The sequence below is a fragment of the Protopterus annectens genome, chromosome 14.part0 (genome assembly GCF_019279795.1).
Source record: "Protopterus annectens isolate FY-2018-M chromosome 14.part0, PAN1.0, whole genome shotgun sequence".
In the NCBI taxonomy this organism is placed as follows: Eukaryota; Metazoa; Chordata; order Ceratodontiformes; family Protopteridae; genus Protopterus; species Protopterus annectens.
Window position 1 is genome coordinate 22806764 of NC_056748.1, and position 16024 is coordinate 22822787.

At 41.8% G+C, this 16024-nt stretch overlaps 1 protein-coding gene across 2 annotated transcripts in view; it reads left to right on the forward strand.

Annotated features, from left to right (window-relative positions):
- Positions 1–16024, forward strand: part of SLAIN2 (SLAIN motif family member 2) — a 1031976-nt gene that overhangs the window by 748441 nt on the left and 267511 nt on the right. The window contains exon 7 of one of the 2 annotated variants that reach the window (XM_044055724.1): positions 10416–10496. The exons of the other annotated variant lie outside the window; for it this stretch is intronic. Within the exon in view, the coding sequence (XP_043911659.1) occupies positions 10416–10496 (81 nt within the window). The remainder of the gene's footprint in view (positions 1–10415; positions 10497–16024) is intronic. 2 annotated transcript variants of the gene reach the window in all.

Below are 16024 nucleotides of genomic sequence, written 5' to 3' on the forward strand. Positions count from 1 at the left end.
ATTCTGGTGCTTCCCAATGCCAAACTGCATATGAGGAAGCTGCAATGGTATCTCAAAAATGTATGGACACAGCACTGCCGGGATTTGGACACTGTCATTCAAATAATACCTTGCCTTCAAACAGAATTTTTGTGGTGGGCTCAGGAATGTCACCTAACCAAGGGACTCTCTGTGACCCGGCCAGAGGCGAGTCAGATTTTAACGACAGATGCCTCGGACATTGCTTGGGGAGCTCATCTAAATGGAAAGTGGATACAAGGCAAGTGGCCTGCCAGACTACAGCATCTACATATCAACATGAAGGAGATGTTAGCAGTCCAGTTTGCATTAATGGCTTTCAAGGAGTTACTTCTTCCAGGGCAGGTGTTGATTCTAACAGACAACACAACTGTCATGTGGTACATCAACAAACAAGGGGAACACATTCTTATCCTCTATGCAGGCAAGCAATGATTTTATGGGAGACTGCGCTCAGCTTGCAACTAACTCTTCAGGCAAGGTTTCTGCCGGAGCACAGAACTCCTTAGCAGATGTGTTAAGCAGACAAATCATGGATCCCCACGAGTGGAAACTGGATCTTCATGTATTTCAGAAATTGACAGTGTCATGGGGAACTCCAGACATAGATCTGTTCGCTTCTCCACTAAACCACCAGCTGCCAAAGTTTTGCACAAAGGGGTTTCATCACACAGCTTGGAAAGTGGATGCTCTTTCTTTCAGTTGGAAAAATCTTCATGTGTATGCCTTTCCACCTCTGCCTCTTCTTCCAAAGGTGCTCTTAAAGGTCAGACAAGACAAGCCAAGGATGATTTTAATAGCTCCAGATTGGCCTCGCAACACTGGTACCCACTACTAAGGAGTCTGGTAAGGAAGCCTCCATGGCCTTTACCTTTGATTCCACATCTGTTATCTCAGAAGGACGGTCATCTGCTCAATGTCAAGCTTCACTCTCTTCATCTGACAGCCTGGCATATTCTGTGTTGAAACACAGCAGGTCTCAACTTCCTCAACAAGTTTTAAATGTGATTATGGAAGCTAGAAGACCTAGTACAAGGAAAGTGTAGAAAAATGGAAGAGATTTTTATTTTGGAGTACAGCAAAGAATTTGGAGATTTCTGAGCCTAATTTGAGTGTGGCTCTTCAATATCTTACTGAGTTATTGGACAAAGGTTTGTCCTTCTCTTCCATTAAGATTCATGCTGCAGCAATTTCAGCTCACTATGATTGTGACCCACCATTGTTTTCGCATCCTTTGTTCAAGCAGTTTCTTAGAGGGCAAAGAATATAAGACCCCAATGAGAGCTCCTACTCCTGCTTGGGATCTCAATTTTGTGTTGGAAAAACTTACTCTACAACCTTTTGAGCCTGCGGCTACTGCTGAATTGAAATACTTGTCATGGAAGACTGCTTTTCTGTTGGCTATTACTTCTGCAAGACGGGTGTCTGAGTTGCAGGCCCTTATGGCAGTAGAGCCCTTTTTGATTTTCCATAAGGGTAGGGTATCATTACGTACTAATCCTTCCTTTATGCCTCAGGTGGTTTCTAGTGTGGCTTTAAACCAAACTATTCATTTGCCTACTTTTTATGCAGACCCCAAAATAAAGGGGAAAAGATTTTGCACACTTTAGATGTACACAGGCAATTGCGTTATTATTTAAGCAGGACTAAGGATTTTAGGCAGTCTCAGCAGTTGTTTGTTTCTTTTGATTTGAGTTCAGGGCAAGCCTGTGTCAAAACAAACTATTTCTAGGTGGATTGGGTTTTGCATTGCATTTTGTTATTCCCATCATGGCAAGGAGATTCCAGCTGGGATTAGGCCTCATTCCACTAGGGCTACTGCCACTTCAACAGCATTTCTAAGGGGTGGCAACTAAGGATATTTTGGAGGCAGCTACTTGGAGTTCAGTACATACTTTCTCTAAGCATTATCACCTTCCTCTCTACTCTAAGTCTAGGGCTGGTTTTGCCACAGCTATTTTGCAAGGCATGTTGTCAGCTCCTGCTTCTTTATGATTTGCCAGCCTCCCTTACCTCTGCTTTGGGATTCTACCCAATAGTTAGGACTGCAGCAATGTGGAATGAAGAACATAGTACAGTTTTGTACCTACCATAAATGTAGATGTTCGAGGATCCACATTGCTGCAGTCCCCCTCCCTCCTTCCCCTCTGTGTTTAGGGGTGGTTGTGTAGGTGAGGTTATATGCTGATAATTTTGTATATATTGTACATATTTTTGGTGCAGGTATATTGGGCCTTGTCTTTTTAGGGTCTTCTGACATCTGGGGCAAGAAAAGACTGAGGATATGACGTCGGTCATGCGCATTAGTACCCTGACGTACTGACGTCAGTCTAATGCGCCCTGACCGACGTCAGCCATATACTTTGGTATTCGGGCCGACTGGACAGCGGACTACCCAATAGTTAGGACTGCAGCAATGTGGATCCTCGAACATCTACATTTATGGTAGGTACAAAACTGTACTTTTTGACACCAGGTGTCTGTCTCAGTGAGACCCTTTTGGAGGATGTCTGTGTCAGCCGGAGAGTCAGTTATAGCCCCTAGTTTGCAGTCGTCTGCGAACTTGGTCAGCTGTAGTCCTCCTGTGCTTGCCTGTACCTCTGAAGTATATGCCGAACAGGAGGAGTCCTAGGGCTGAGCCCTGGGGAATGCCACTTGTAATCGGTTTAGAGTCAGACCTAGCTCCCGCAACTCTTACCATGTGGGTTCTGTCCGTGAGCCAGTTGGCAACCCATCTCATAACGTAGGGGTTTATGTTCAGGCTGGTGAGCTGGTCTATAATACCCGAGTGGGGAATTGTCAGATGCCTTTGCGAGGTCTAGGTAGGCTGTGTGGACCACCTTTCCCTTGTCTATAGCCTTGGTAACTGTCTCAAAGAAGTCCACCAGGTTTAGGAGGCATGATCTGCTCTTAACAAAGCTGAACTGGGTAGGGTCCAGTGTTTGGAGGTTTTCAATGTCTCTGTTAATGAGATCCATGATGATGTGCTCCATAGCTTTCCAGACCAAGCTAGTCAGACTTATAAGGCGATAGTTCCTGGGTTCCGTTGTGGCTCCACCTTTGTGGAGCAGAATAACCATTGCTGTGCACCACTCTGTGGACAACGTAGCATGTGGAGAGGCTAAGTTTAAACAGTTTGTTTAGGTGAGGGGTTAGTTAATCTTTGAGCTCGTGTAGGACGCAGCCTGGGACACCGTCCGGTCCCATTGATGCTGTGTTTTTGGCTTTGGAGAGGGCTGTTTTAACCTGTGTCTGTGATTTCAGGGGCACTACATTCTTCTGGTATAGTTATGGGCCCTTTTAGGGGTGAGAGGGGGGTGAAGTTTGCACTGAACCTGTCTGCCAGGATGTTAGCTATATCGGGTCTGTTCAGTGTATTTTGTGCTATTCTGCACTAACTCCAAGCAGATCTGGGAATTGCCACTTAGATTCTTGGCATAGCTAAAGAATGCCTTGTGGTTATCTTTGGAGTCTGTCAGTTTTTCTTTCGAAGCTAACCTTGGATGATTTTATGAGGGATCGTGGTTTCTGCTGATACTGATCAGGGATGTCTTCCCTTCTTGGGATTTCACTCTCTTCTGTACTAGTTTCCTCCTTCAGTTGTATAGCTTGTTTAAGGCAGCGGTCCACCAGACTGGTTTCCTTTTCTTGGAGGAGTGAGTCTTTGTTTTGTTTGGGATAGCACAATCCATGCATCCTTGTAGGTGACCGTAGAGTGCATTACTAAAGGATTTTGCAACTTGGACAGTGTTATTCTTTAGCATGGGGGCTTTGAAACTTCCCACCTTCATCTTAAGTAACGTGAAGTTTGCTTTTTAAATGTTTTTCACGGTGGTTTCTTTGACTGGGGGTGGGGGTGGAATGTGGATATCCAGAGTGATTAGTTTATGGTCAGATCTAACAGCGAGGGGTTGACCTCCGGTGTGGAACACTGGTTGCCCATGTTGGTGATTACCAGGTCCAATATGTTGTCACCTCTGGTGGGGGTGTTAACCAATTGATCCAGGGCGTTTGGTTTATAAATTCTAGGAAATGTTGGGCAAGGGAGTTTGTACTCGAGTAGTTCTCCCAGTTAATGTTATATTATGCCATGCCCTATGTTCTGTGCGAAGAGCATGAATAAGGACGTACAGCGCAAACAAGATCCTTTCAAGATTTTCAGTACTGGCCAGGCAGCGGTCTGTCTGGGACAGGATATACCCCATTTTTCAAGAATACTGCAACAGTGGTATAGGACGACACTCTCTTTACTACTAATTAGACACAACATTTTACAGCTCTGCCTGTCTTTAAGCATCTCCATAAACTACAAAAGTCACCACCACAACCTTCAGTGAAAGTAATCCTTTAAATGATGCCTACTGGACACATCTAGAAGTTAGGTGCCTGTCATCCCAGCAAGGCTGTAGTCTCTCCAGCTTTCTGTTCAGATTTTCTGCCTTTGTCCACTTCTTTAGGCTTCATTAATTCAGAGCTCCCAGATCTCATGGCAGCATCTATCACCGTGATCAGTTGTACAAGGTTTCACATGAGAATTCTTCAGTGAATACTGACATCTCAATAGTCTCAAATAACAGGTTCCCTACTGCTACAATATGTATAACTCATACTTGCTGAAACTATTTAAACTGGTAATTGATCTCGGAAATGCCATCTATAACATGCTTGCCATCTGCAACATACTGTGTTTTCAAATCTCCTTCAAAAGAATGATGTAAATACTGATTTTTGGTATCTCTAAATGAGAGCAGGGAAGGATTTTTGTTTTTACTTATTTTTGAATTTTTTTTTTATAATGCTGTATTGTTACTGTTTATATACTTTATAATTCCTTATTTGTGTGATTAATAGGTGTTTAACTTATGGATAAAATTCTCATTTTCTTACATGGTGCATCTGCTATAAATTGTATTACTTATTTTGCCATTTCTGACATTTTTTGTACTTTTGTTCAAAGTTTAAAAACATTGTAAACCAGCTGTTTAGCTTTAAAGAATTAACAGGTTTTAACTTGTACGTTAGCCTTTGAAACATTAAGACTGTATAGAATTATTTAAAGAAATGTTTTGTAGTAGCCTCTGTTAAACTTGAATAAGGAACCATGACACAATGGTTCTGCTTCTTAGAATAACTGAAAAATCCACTGGTATTTCATAACTTCTAAGATGAAGACATTCCACAGAGTAATTGAACCCAGCAAAAAATTACTTAAGATCTTAGATCTGGTGATGTCATTTTCATTCATTCCTCAACAGTTGGGGTTCAGATCTGATAATCGTGTCCAACCCAGCTGCTTTTTCCATATCATAGAATACTTGATCTCTTGAGCTCCTCCATTTACCCATAATGCCCCAACCACCTAACATGCCTCAGATCTCATTTGCCGCCATTGCGATCAGATGCAGATTGCAAGGTCTCGAGCTTTGGTTATAACTTTTGAATATTTCTCACTGGTCAGTAAGCTTAATGTCTGCTTTGTCTTTAAAATATCCATTCTATTGCTTAGTTGCTGCTCTTTCCTTCCTTTAGTGCTCTATACACACACATATATATATATATATATATATATATATATATATATATATATATATATATATATATATATATAATTTTTTTTTCTTTTAATCTTTAGTACTAAAAATGTCATTGCTGATAGTCCTTTCCCTGTTCTTCTAGTACTTTTATTGTACTACTTTTTTATCATCTGTGGTAATTGTTTTTGTCCTTTCCTTTCTTTACTTCAAAAAAAAAAAAAAAATCTTTTCTACTTTCTGATTTGTGTTTAGCTTACCTTACCAATTCAACACGTCACATAAGCCACCTGGCTTTAGGAAATGTGTGGTGTGTGGGTATAAATCTCCAATTCGAACACCCATACGGAGTTTGTAGACTGTCTAGGCCATAAACACCTAGACATCGTGTGAGATATGCAAGGAATTCAACGCAATGCCGTTACAGACAGGAAGAGCAAATTTTCTTAGGGGCTTACTTCCCTCTAAACATTCCTCTATGACTGCTAGGGCTGAAACCCCCAAGAAACGAGATAATAAAGGCATCTCTGTGGCCAGAGAGTCTCATAAGCATCCCCAGATTGTCGTCCTACTTCACCTTCAGCTCCATCTTTGGAGCCTCCAACTAAACTTGCAAGAAAATCAGATCTGAAGTTACAACCTTTTGTCTTGGAGCTGATCCCATCCAGGCTCCTTTCACCTTTTCTTGATCTCCCAGATGTCATGTGAGGCCTTCTTCTACTGCTTCCTCTCTTTGGTCTTCCAGTAGAGGAGCCTATCCAAGAGAGGTGGGGATAGGATCTTGAGGAAGTTCCTCAGACCACAGATTCAAATGGGAGGCCTTTGGGCTCTGATCCCATCAGGCCCGGAGACCCTCCATAGTGCCATACCGCCTATCATAGCTCTTTGATCTGTGCTTCAGTTTCATAGCTGTCAGATCCAAAAGCCTTGGAGTAGTCTTCCTCAGATCTAGCGATATTGGCTTTTTTTGACTGCAGTGGTTTCTCTGAGCTGTCCGGCCCGAGTTCCTCAGAGCTGGGCGATTCTTGGAGCCAAAGCCTTGGTGCTGGCTTCAGGGGGTTGGGTTCAGCTCCAAAATTGTTGGAGCCATCTCTTCCCCTTGGAGCACTGGCATTAGATAGCTGTGATCTGATTCTCTGTGGTGGTTTGGACAGAGGGAGTCAACGATCTGCAAGCCTGCTTTGCCAGATCCTAATTTCTGCTTCTCCTAGGCACTCCACTTTCAAGGTAGTGGAGAGAACATTCTGTATACCTAGAGTTCAGACAACTCAGTCCACTTTGGGACTCAACTTCCTTGTCTCATTCAATTTTGCATCCAGAGCCTTATTCATCCGTTCCAACGGGACAGCCAGCCTGAATCAGTCTCCAGGTCACCTAGAATAATATAGTTATCTCTTCCTATTCCTCCCCAGAGTATCCGACCGAGGAGGTCCCTTGGAACAGAGTGCAAAAGGAGGAGCTTATACTCTCCACAAGAGTTGATCACTGAACGCACTGATTTTGATGAGGGGAAAGGGACCCCCATATCACCACCTGATGATATTTCATTTGGAGGCATCTTAGAGCCTCCTCAAAGAAAGGGGGTGGTTGGTCCACCTTATAACCCTTCCCAAGAGGAATCGGTGTTTGTGGAGGCCTTTGGGGCTGGCCCGTCTACTTTCTGGGTGATTCCACCCACCAATGAGCTCATAAATTTAGTGTCTCGGTGGGCTTGGAAGGAGACAGTCACAGCTGAGCCTACACCCAAGAGATTAGACAAGATCCTTGCGCCACCAAAAGATCGACCACATTGGAATAAAGGAGTACCTGTTGATGCCGTGATCGCTGCAGCGGCCACTGGAAAGGAACTGGCCAAACAAAGCTTCTCTGTCCATGCCCCCCCCACCCCCGACAGGAGTCGGACAGATTTGAGAAGTGTGTCTATGCTTCACTGACCTTCACTGTTAGGTCAATGAATTATTTGGCACATTTCACAAGGCTTCAGAGATTTGATCAAGGAATTTACCAGATCTCTCTCTGGGACCATATCTTCTAAGGAAGGGAGTACCATTTCCTCACAGTTTGCTACCCTCCAGTCTATTTTTAATTTTTCCATGAGGCTTCTCTCTCTCTCATGTTGCTTAAGGTACCTCACGCGTGGCGAGTTCAGGCATTTCCATTCGGAGATTTGCCTGGATGCGCTTGTGTGATTTTGCGGAACCCTTCAAATCTTCTTTCATCAATGTACTCTTTGACACAATCTCATTGTTTGGCCCCAGAGTGAAAGATGCACAGACATGCACAGGCACGCGCGCGCAGACAGACGCGCAGACAGACGCGCAGACAGACGCGCAGACAGACGCGCAGACAGACGCGCAGACAGACGCGCAGACAGACGCGCAGACAGACGCACACTGTGAAAAGGAAGGGAAAACCCTGTCTGCTGTGGGTATATGTTTTTTTTTTCTCATCAACTGTCCTTTTCTAGAAACCAACGAGGTGGTAGAAAGATGTGGTTCAAAAATCTGTGTCCCTTTCAAGATGCACATGGAGAGAGTTCCCCCAGGAGCAGGGGGGGGGGGGTTAAAATGGAAGACACCGCACTCACGCAGAGTTGGTCCACATAATCAGGGTTCAAGTGATTCCTTCTCCAACAGATCCTGTCAGTGCTTCTGAAAGGAGGACCAGCTGTCCACCTCTAGAGGCAGGTGGGGGCTGTCTTTCCCTGCACTAGAGAGCCTGACTAGAAATCACAAAAGATTCATGGCCACGGATGATAATATCCAGAGGTTGTATCATACCATTTTCCCATCCCCCTCTATCAGTTTCAAAGAAAATGTATCCAGTATTTCACATGTGTACAAATATACCATAAGTAAAAAGTTCATGTTGAAAATGAAATGCCAGGCATGTTGGTTCAGAAAGTAGTTTATTAAAATACAGTGGAGGCACCTTAGTAGAATGTTATGAATATTTTGACCAGTTTACAGAAGATATCTGTGTTCTTGGGTACTTCATAAGTGTGTGTGTGTGTGTGTGTGTGTATATATATATATATATCTGTGAATCAGACCTTGCACTTGTCCAGAATGCTGCTTTCTTTTCAGAATAATATGGCTAATCCTGTGTTTTGATTTTTGGTCCTTTCCAGGTAAAGTATTTATTGACAAGTATGCTTTCAAACTACAGTTGATAGTATTAACATTTTTGATGTACATCAGTCATTGTGCATTTAAAGCGGGCAGTTTTGCCTCCGCTCAGTGTGCCCTTTCTGTAACAAAAGATTCCTTAGGTCTGATGTCTAAAAGTTCAGCAACAATCTCTTGTATTGTATCCAGTAAAGCTCAGTTAACCTACTGGGTTGATGTCCAGCAGCTTATTTGTTTGTTTCATTTGTGATTCAGATGCACTCCTACCTTCCACGTTAGAACTTCTGCCTTTTACATGATCTTAGTGTCTTACCAGACTGAAGCTGAGGTTGTTTTATGTTGGTTTCATCAGGGCATCTTGCACTGAAGCTTCATGCACTTAACAGTTCTATAGAGTTTTCCTTTTTGGGTGATAGTCTTGATGCCAGTCTTTTATTTTTGTGATGCTGAGAAACTGTCAGGTTGTTATCCTTTGGACTTTCCTGTCTATCTGAAGTATTTGAATGTGTTGCATGACCTCCTCTTTGCTGAATCTTTGTGGATTCCATGAGGTATGGCAGGCTATTGGTCCATTTGTCTTTATTCTTCCCTGACTAATTGTACCAGTAGTTCCAAGTTTGTTGTTAATCCCAGATCATAAATGGTATGGTATGTCACCTTGCCTTTCTTTAGATGTACTATATGTAATTTATATATATGAAGTTGATCTAGGCTTTTCTTAATGTACTGTCTTACTACATCTGCACTTATTTCTGTATTTTGGGGACCCCCCCCCCCACAATCCACTCCATGAATGAGCTGGCTTCCAGTAGGGTTAACAAAACATATATACATAAGTAAATGAGCCATCTGAATTGCATGTACTTTAATGAACCATTTTGTTCTTTGTTACAGTGAGAATTGCCTGCCACCTTTGGAAAAAAAAATCAGAATTTCTTCTGTAGGTTGAACTCTGTGCTTCCTTGGATGTACATGCATAGTTTCTAATTTTTTCGATTTTGCTTAGTCATTTCTGTTAGGTCAAGAAGATCTTGTTTTCAGTTTGCTCCTTCTTATATGAGCCTAGAGCCCCCACCCACTCACACAGGTTTTTCTTCCCCAAAAATAAGTTGTTGGAGGCATTACTGAGTGTTTGTAATATCCTTAAAAGTTTTGCTTCTTTATGAGATTTATCATGTACAATGCATTTCTAAAGGGTAATGACTTTACAGGATGATGAAGAAATAGAGGTGCACATGTTATTTTCTCTTTTTTCCTTATGCTAACTGTAGGGACTTCAGTTACAGTTTAATGTTTGTATGTTTTTTTTTTTTAACACTGAATAGTTTCAGAACTGCTTACTCAAAAAGGAAATTGGCTGAAATGATTACTGCGTGATTCATTTTTCTCTCTTGCTTGGATCTTGGTGGCTTATTTTCTTGCAGTTATCGGCTTCCCCTTTCTCCCCGCCTTTTTGGCTTTCTGGGTTCTTTGCCTGCAAAAAGTTAATTTTGGGATTTATTTTTTGTCTTGTAGTCCTTCAATCAAATTTCTTTTGCAACTCTTAAAATTTTTCCTTTTTGTTGCTATGCCTAGTATTTTTGGTTTTGATCTTCCTTTGTTCTTTTTCATAGTCACTTAGACTACAAATGAAATTCAGAATCACAAGCAGGCTTTTTGTACGCATTTTAGCTTACAAAACGTTTTCCCTCCATAGCTTTTTTATAGGCAAAAGTAATTTCTCCTTGTTTCTTAACAGCTTCAAAAAGGCAGACAAATTTGTCTCAAGGTTCCCCGAAAACCAAACAGGTTCTTCAAACAACTTCAGCTACTAAAAGAGGTAATATGGTGCAGCCTCTTTACATTTCTGTTAGACTGTAATCTAATCTTTAAACGTCTAGGCAAAATATTTTTGAAAAAAAAAAACTGTATACAACTGCAGTGTCTTTATATGTGATCCTGTCTGTCTTAATTTAGTTGCATTTTGCATTAGCTCTTTGTATCACAGTGTGTCATGTTTCTTTCCTGATGTAAGGGCTGTGGTTGTCCTTTTGTAATTTATCATTCCTTTTTTGGCTAATTAATGTTTCTTTTGCCAGAATAACACATGCTACTCAGACCTTGTACTGGCATACAGTTAAATGAACTGTACTTTGTTGAGTACTGGCACTGTTTGAGGGCAGAGCTTGACCTGTACACCTCCAGACTGACCCATGACTATGCTTAATTTCTGTTCCACACACAGATTTATGTTAATTGTCTTTTGCATGCTTAGAGTAGGTATGTGACTTGTCTTTCCCATGATGGATGTGAAGTGTCAGCCAACTTGGTCCAGGACTGCCGAGAAGGTATTTTAATGGTCACATAATCAGCTTGTTAGACAGGCGCCTTGTCAGAAAACAATGCATTGATTGACTTTATTTTAATTTAATGTAATTTATTTTATTTATTCATTTAGCTAGCTGTTATATACTGGGTAGGTGGCCTAGTCAGAGGACCCCTTTCAGCCACTTCAAAGATAAGGCACAGAGTAACAGTATTTGAGACCATTCAGATGCATTGACAGCAGTTGTGATCACACTTGTAACAAATTTACAGATTGTTGCATTTCACAAAGTAGTTGAGAACTGTTTTATAGCAAAGTAAAGAGCAGCATTTCACAGTAGTATGTAAAATATTTTCACAACACTTAACATGTTGTTCACAACAATTTCACATGTAGCTACAGTCAAAGAAATTGAGAACCACAACAGAGAAGAATCCCTTTGAAGCTCTATTTCATTCAAATTCTAACATTTATCTGTTTATACCTTTGTTGACCTGGATAGTCTGGGCAAAGCCAATTTTCAACAAAGGCACAGGGAGAAAAGCTCTGTTCATGACAAAACACTTTTTGCAAAGATGCATTATATCTTAAGACATCTAGATACAGTCTGTCATTCTGTAGTGACATTATAGAAAGGTAAAACAAGTATTTCTTCTGTGGTGACATTGTACATGATGTTAAATTCCAAGTGTAAAACGTTTAGTATTCAAGTAGTTCATGTGCTATATATATGACAAGTAGACATTACATATGGCTTGTAAGACATGGGCAAGGAGGGTTATAGTATAGCTATTAGGAATAAATAAAGTTGAGGAGTGTGAAATGTTAGTTGATAAGGTTATATTAAAGCTAAATTAAGGAGATGGTCATTGTATGGTTGTCAGGGATAGTGGAGTTAAGAATACTAGGATGTGTGCTGATAATAGAGCCTGATTTTCAGAGAGTTGTGCAGAGTATTTCATGGAGAAGGAAACTGAAATGTAAAGTGGCAATCGAGATAGGAAGGTAATTGAAGAGTGTTACAAAGGTTTGTTGTGGAGAAGGGGATAGAGGTTCTAAAGGGGGTAGAAGTGGTATGAGCTGACAAAAGAAAATAAAGTTACCCAGGTGAGGAGCATGTGCATAACCACATGTGGTCTAGGTGGTGTTTTAGAAAGGGCTTGAAGGAGGAAAGTTTTACTGTTTATTTTAGGATTGTTTATGATGGTGTTCCAGGGTTATTTTATGTAATGGCAGTATAGTGAGAAACCTGCTGAATTATTTGACTTTGTTGTGATTGCTAAGAGTTTACTGGTTGAGCAAACATCTGTACCTAGAGTTTAGTCCTACAGGGTATCTTTTAGTGGTGGACATTTTTCTGGTGCATATATAAGATTGTGTGCAGTAATAAATTTGTGAGCATGTTAACTAGTTGGTTAGCTCAAGCCAGTTTAGTTGTTTTGGGGCTTTGCAGTGATGAGTCCTATGTGTAAGGTTGGCAGCAAATTGACAACTTTATTGTAACAGGCAAAGAGTTTAGATTTAAGTGTATTTAGGTTTGTGATATCGGTGAAGCATATAGGATGGAAGAAGGTAGGTGGATGCTAATGTTTGTCTTGTCTGTTAAGTAGAATTTGGTTCTTTAGTGGGAGAAGAATTTCTGGTGTGTTACTAATGGCATGCAGTCTTTGTTGGCCATATCCAGGTTATTGTCACTTTGAACACCCAGCAGTATTATTTGGGTTATGTTTTCAAGCTTTGCGTTATTGGATGAGGTTATTTTGAAAGATTGTTTCATTTTGGTATTACTGTGAGTGAAGAGTGTAAGTTTTTAGTATTAAGAAGCAGGTTTGCACCTTATAGTCAAGTTTTGATCACCGTGAAATAATTTTGGGTGCTGTCTTAAAACGTTTGTAGGGATGGGGCTGTGCATATAAGGATTGAGTCGTCGGTATATTGAACTGTGCTATGCAATGCTAGTGAGGTCGGTAGCAGTATGTACTTTGCTTAAAAAGTGTAGAATAAGAGGGATGCCTACTATTGATCCTTGTGGGAGTTGACAGTGGCTGGAAGGAAGGAGATTGCTGCCGGTCAGTCTGATAGCAGTGAAATCGTGAGAGAGGGGCTGGGTGAGGCTGAGGCAAGAAATTTCAGCAAGAAAATGTTAATGGGATGCAGTGTCAAATGCTTTTAATAAATCTAATAATAATAATAGTAAAGATATCAGATTGCCATCATTCCTGTGTTGGTTTATGATTTGTTAAATTGAGGAGAACAGTGGTAGTACTATGATAAGGTCTGAAATCATGCAGAGAGAAGATTGTACTGCATAAATTGCATTTTACTAGTATTTTTGACTGAGGGGATGGGATGGCAATAGATCTGCTGCTGGAAAAGTCTTGATGTACCACTTTTATAGAGTGGTGCTATGTGGGATTTTCTTCAGACTGATTGGGCATATATCTTGGATGTTTATCGGTATATTAGTATGGATAATGAGAAAGTCACTGCATCAGCTGCTGTTTTTAGCTGTTCTGTTGGAAGCTGGTCAGCAGTTAGAGGTTGTTTTTAGTTTCAATAAAAGTTTACTTATTGTAGAGTTGGAGGAAGGAGAGTGAAAGTGACTAGTTAGCTGAGGGTGTGGTGGTGGTGGGAGTGAAGAGGTGAACTCTTCATTATTGATAAAAAGGAGTGTGTGTTATCTGCATAACATTGTAGTTGAATTGAGATTGTGTTGTCAGTGGTGGTAAAAGTAGAAGCAGAGGGTTTGGTGATTTGGCTGGATGTATTAGTTTGTTTAGTGATTACCAAAAAGTCTTGGGATATTTTGGCACTTGTATTGGAGGTCAGTATAATAAGTTTTATCCATGTCAATGCAGTCCTTAATGAGATTTCTGAGTTGCATAAATGTTTTGAATGTATTTTGTGTTCTGCTTTTATGTCAGTCTTTCCAGGCTTTGTCTCTTTGAAGTTGTGACGTCCCCCTCTCTGGGCCAGTAATCAAGGAGACTGAATCCTCACCACTGACACTGGAGAGGGACATTCACTTGGAGCAAAAATAGATACACACAGTATTTCCAGATGCAGCGGTCTGCATCAAGCACAATCTCCCTTAACAGCACACAGGGAACACACTCAGCCCAGGGTCTGGGTTTCTCTGTCTGTCTTTCCCCAGGTCTCCAGTAAAGCTATCACTAGTACAGCCGTAGAGTTAAGTCCTCAGCCGAATGTCCAAGCCAAGTCCTCCACCAACCCTGTCTGTGAGACCAGGGCTTTGTGTTCCTGCTCCAAGTAGTTGACACACACACACACACACACACACACACACACACACACACACACACACACACACACATTTGATTTGCAGACCCACACCCTTGGAAAAGGCTGGCACAGGTTTACTTAACTATGCCCCCTTCTGTCCAGACTAAGGTAGTTACTGACACTAGATACTCCTAAGCCAGCTACTCTAAAGCTCTTACAAGGGAACCCAATTATACTGAGTGAAATTAATATTAATACGAATGGTAGTTTGACCAATGCAATAAAGATTTCAGGAGTGGCCACAGAGCCGCCAAACATGTAAGAGTACTCTTAAAGGTTAAAATGTTCTCTAAAGGACCAGCTACAATGAAATGTTTAAATATATTTAATGATTAATAAAAGAACCTGAAAATACTAAATATCTATTTACAATAAATACCAGAGTTTCAACCAGAGGAAGTATTCTATGTGGGTGTCTCCCCCTGCCGATGAGCTAATCCAACTCCTCTCCAACAGGGCATGGAAGGAGCACGAGACAGTGGAACCATTTCCCAAGAAAGCTTATAAGTTCCTAAGGCCCCGCAAAGCCAAGGTATTTGGAGGAAGGGCGTTCCCATTGATGCTGTTGTGGTGGCCGCAGCTACAAAAAAGGAGCTCACTAAACAGATTTCTGCGGTCCATCCCCCGAACAGGGAGTCTCAGGCGATTGACCATTTTGGGAAGCCCGTCATTTGCCTCAGTTATGTTTGGACTGAGAGCAACCAACTACATGGCACACATTACCCGGCTGCAAAAGGGCTTTTGTCTTGGAGCTCTCCATTTCCGTTTGAGTTGCTGCCTCTGGAGAGACTTAAATTGGTCTCTCATAAGCTGTCTACTCTGACTTCCCTAGCTAATGCCTCAAAGTTAATCTCTAATGTGGTGGAGGCCACTTCTCTAGTGGTGGGCACTAGCATTGCCATTAGGTGTCATGCCTGGCTTCGCCTTTGAGGGTTTGCGGAACCCTTCAAGGTGTCCTTCACTAATTCCCCTTTCGACGGGTCAACTCTTTTTGGTCCTTCGGTCAAATAAACTTTAACCCATAGCAAGCAGAAGGGAAATGCACTGTCAGGATCAAGTTCTCTATTCCCCAACGATCCTTTAACAAAAATCAAAGGGGTAGTAAAAAACTGTGGTTCAGTAGGTCTCAGTCTTCCTTTCAGGATGCTCCACAGGAATCCTCTTCCTCCAGCCACAGAAGAGGGTTTGACAGGAGATGCCCCTCCCAGGAACCCTTCTCAGAGAAGCCCCCTCAGTGCTCCCATAGCGCTGCCCGGCTATCCTGCCCTGGAGGCAGTTGGGGGGTCATCTCACCCTCCGCCCACTAGCCTGGACAAGTATTACCTCAGATCAGTGGGTGTTAAACATTTTCAGGGGTTACTTCATACCCTTTTTTTAGTCCTCTCCAGCTCAGAAATCTCTCCCAGACATTCCACCCTGCCAAAGGGAGTTGGCCCTTCTCAAGGTTCAAGACCTCCTTCAAAAAAAAAGCCATCCAGGAGGTCCCAACAGGACAGTGAGGGCCCTGAACTTACTGTCACTTCTTTTTGGTGCCCAAGAAAACTGGGGACCTACATCCCATTCTGGACCTCAGTGTGTTCAATTTGTCGATCAAGAAGTTGGAGTTCCGGATGGTCACTCTTCAATACATTCTGCCTCTTCTACGCAAGGACATTTGGACGTGCTCAATGGATCTCAAGGATGCGTACTGTCACATCAAGATTGACAAGACACTCCAGGAGATACCTGCACTTTCTGCT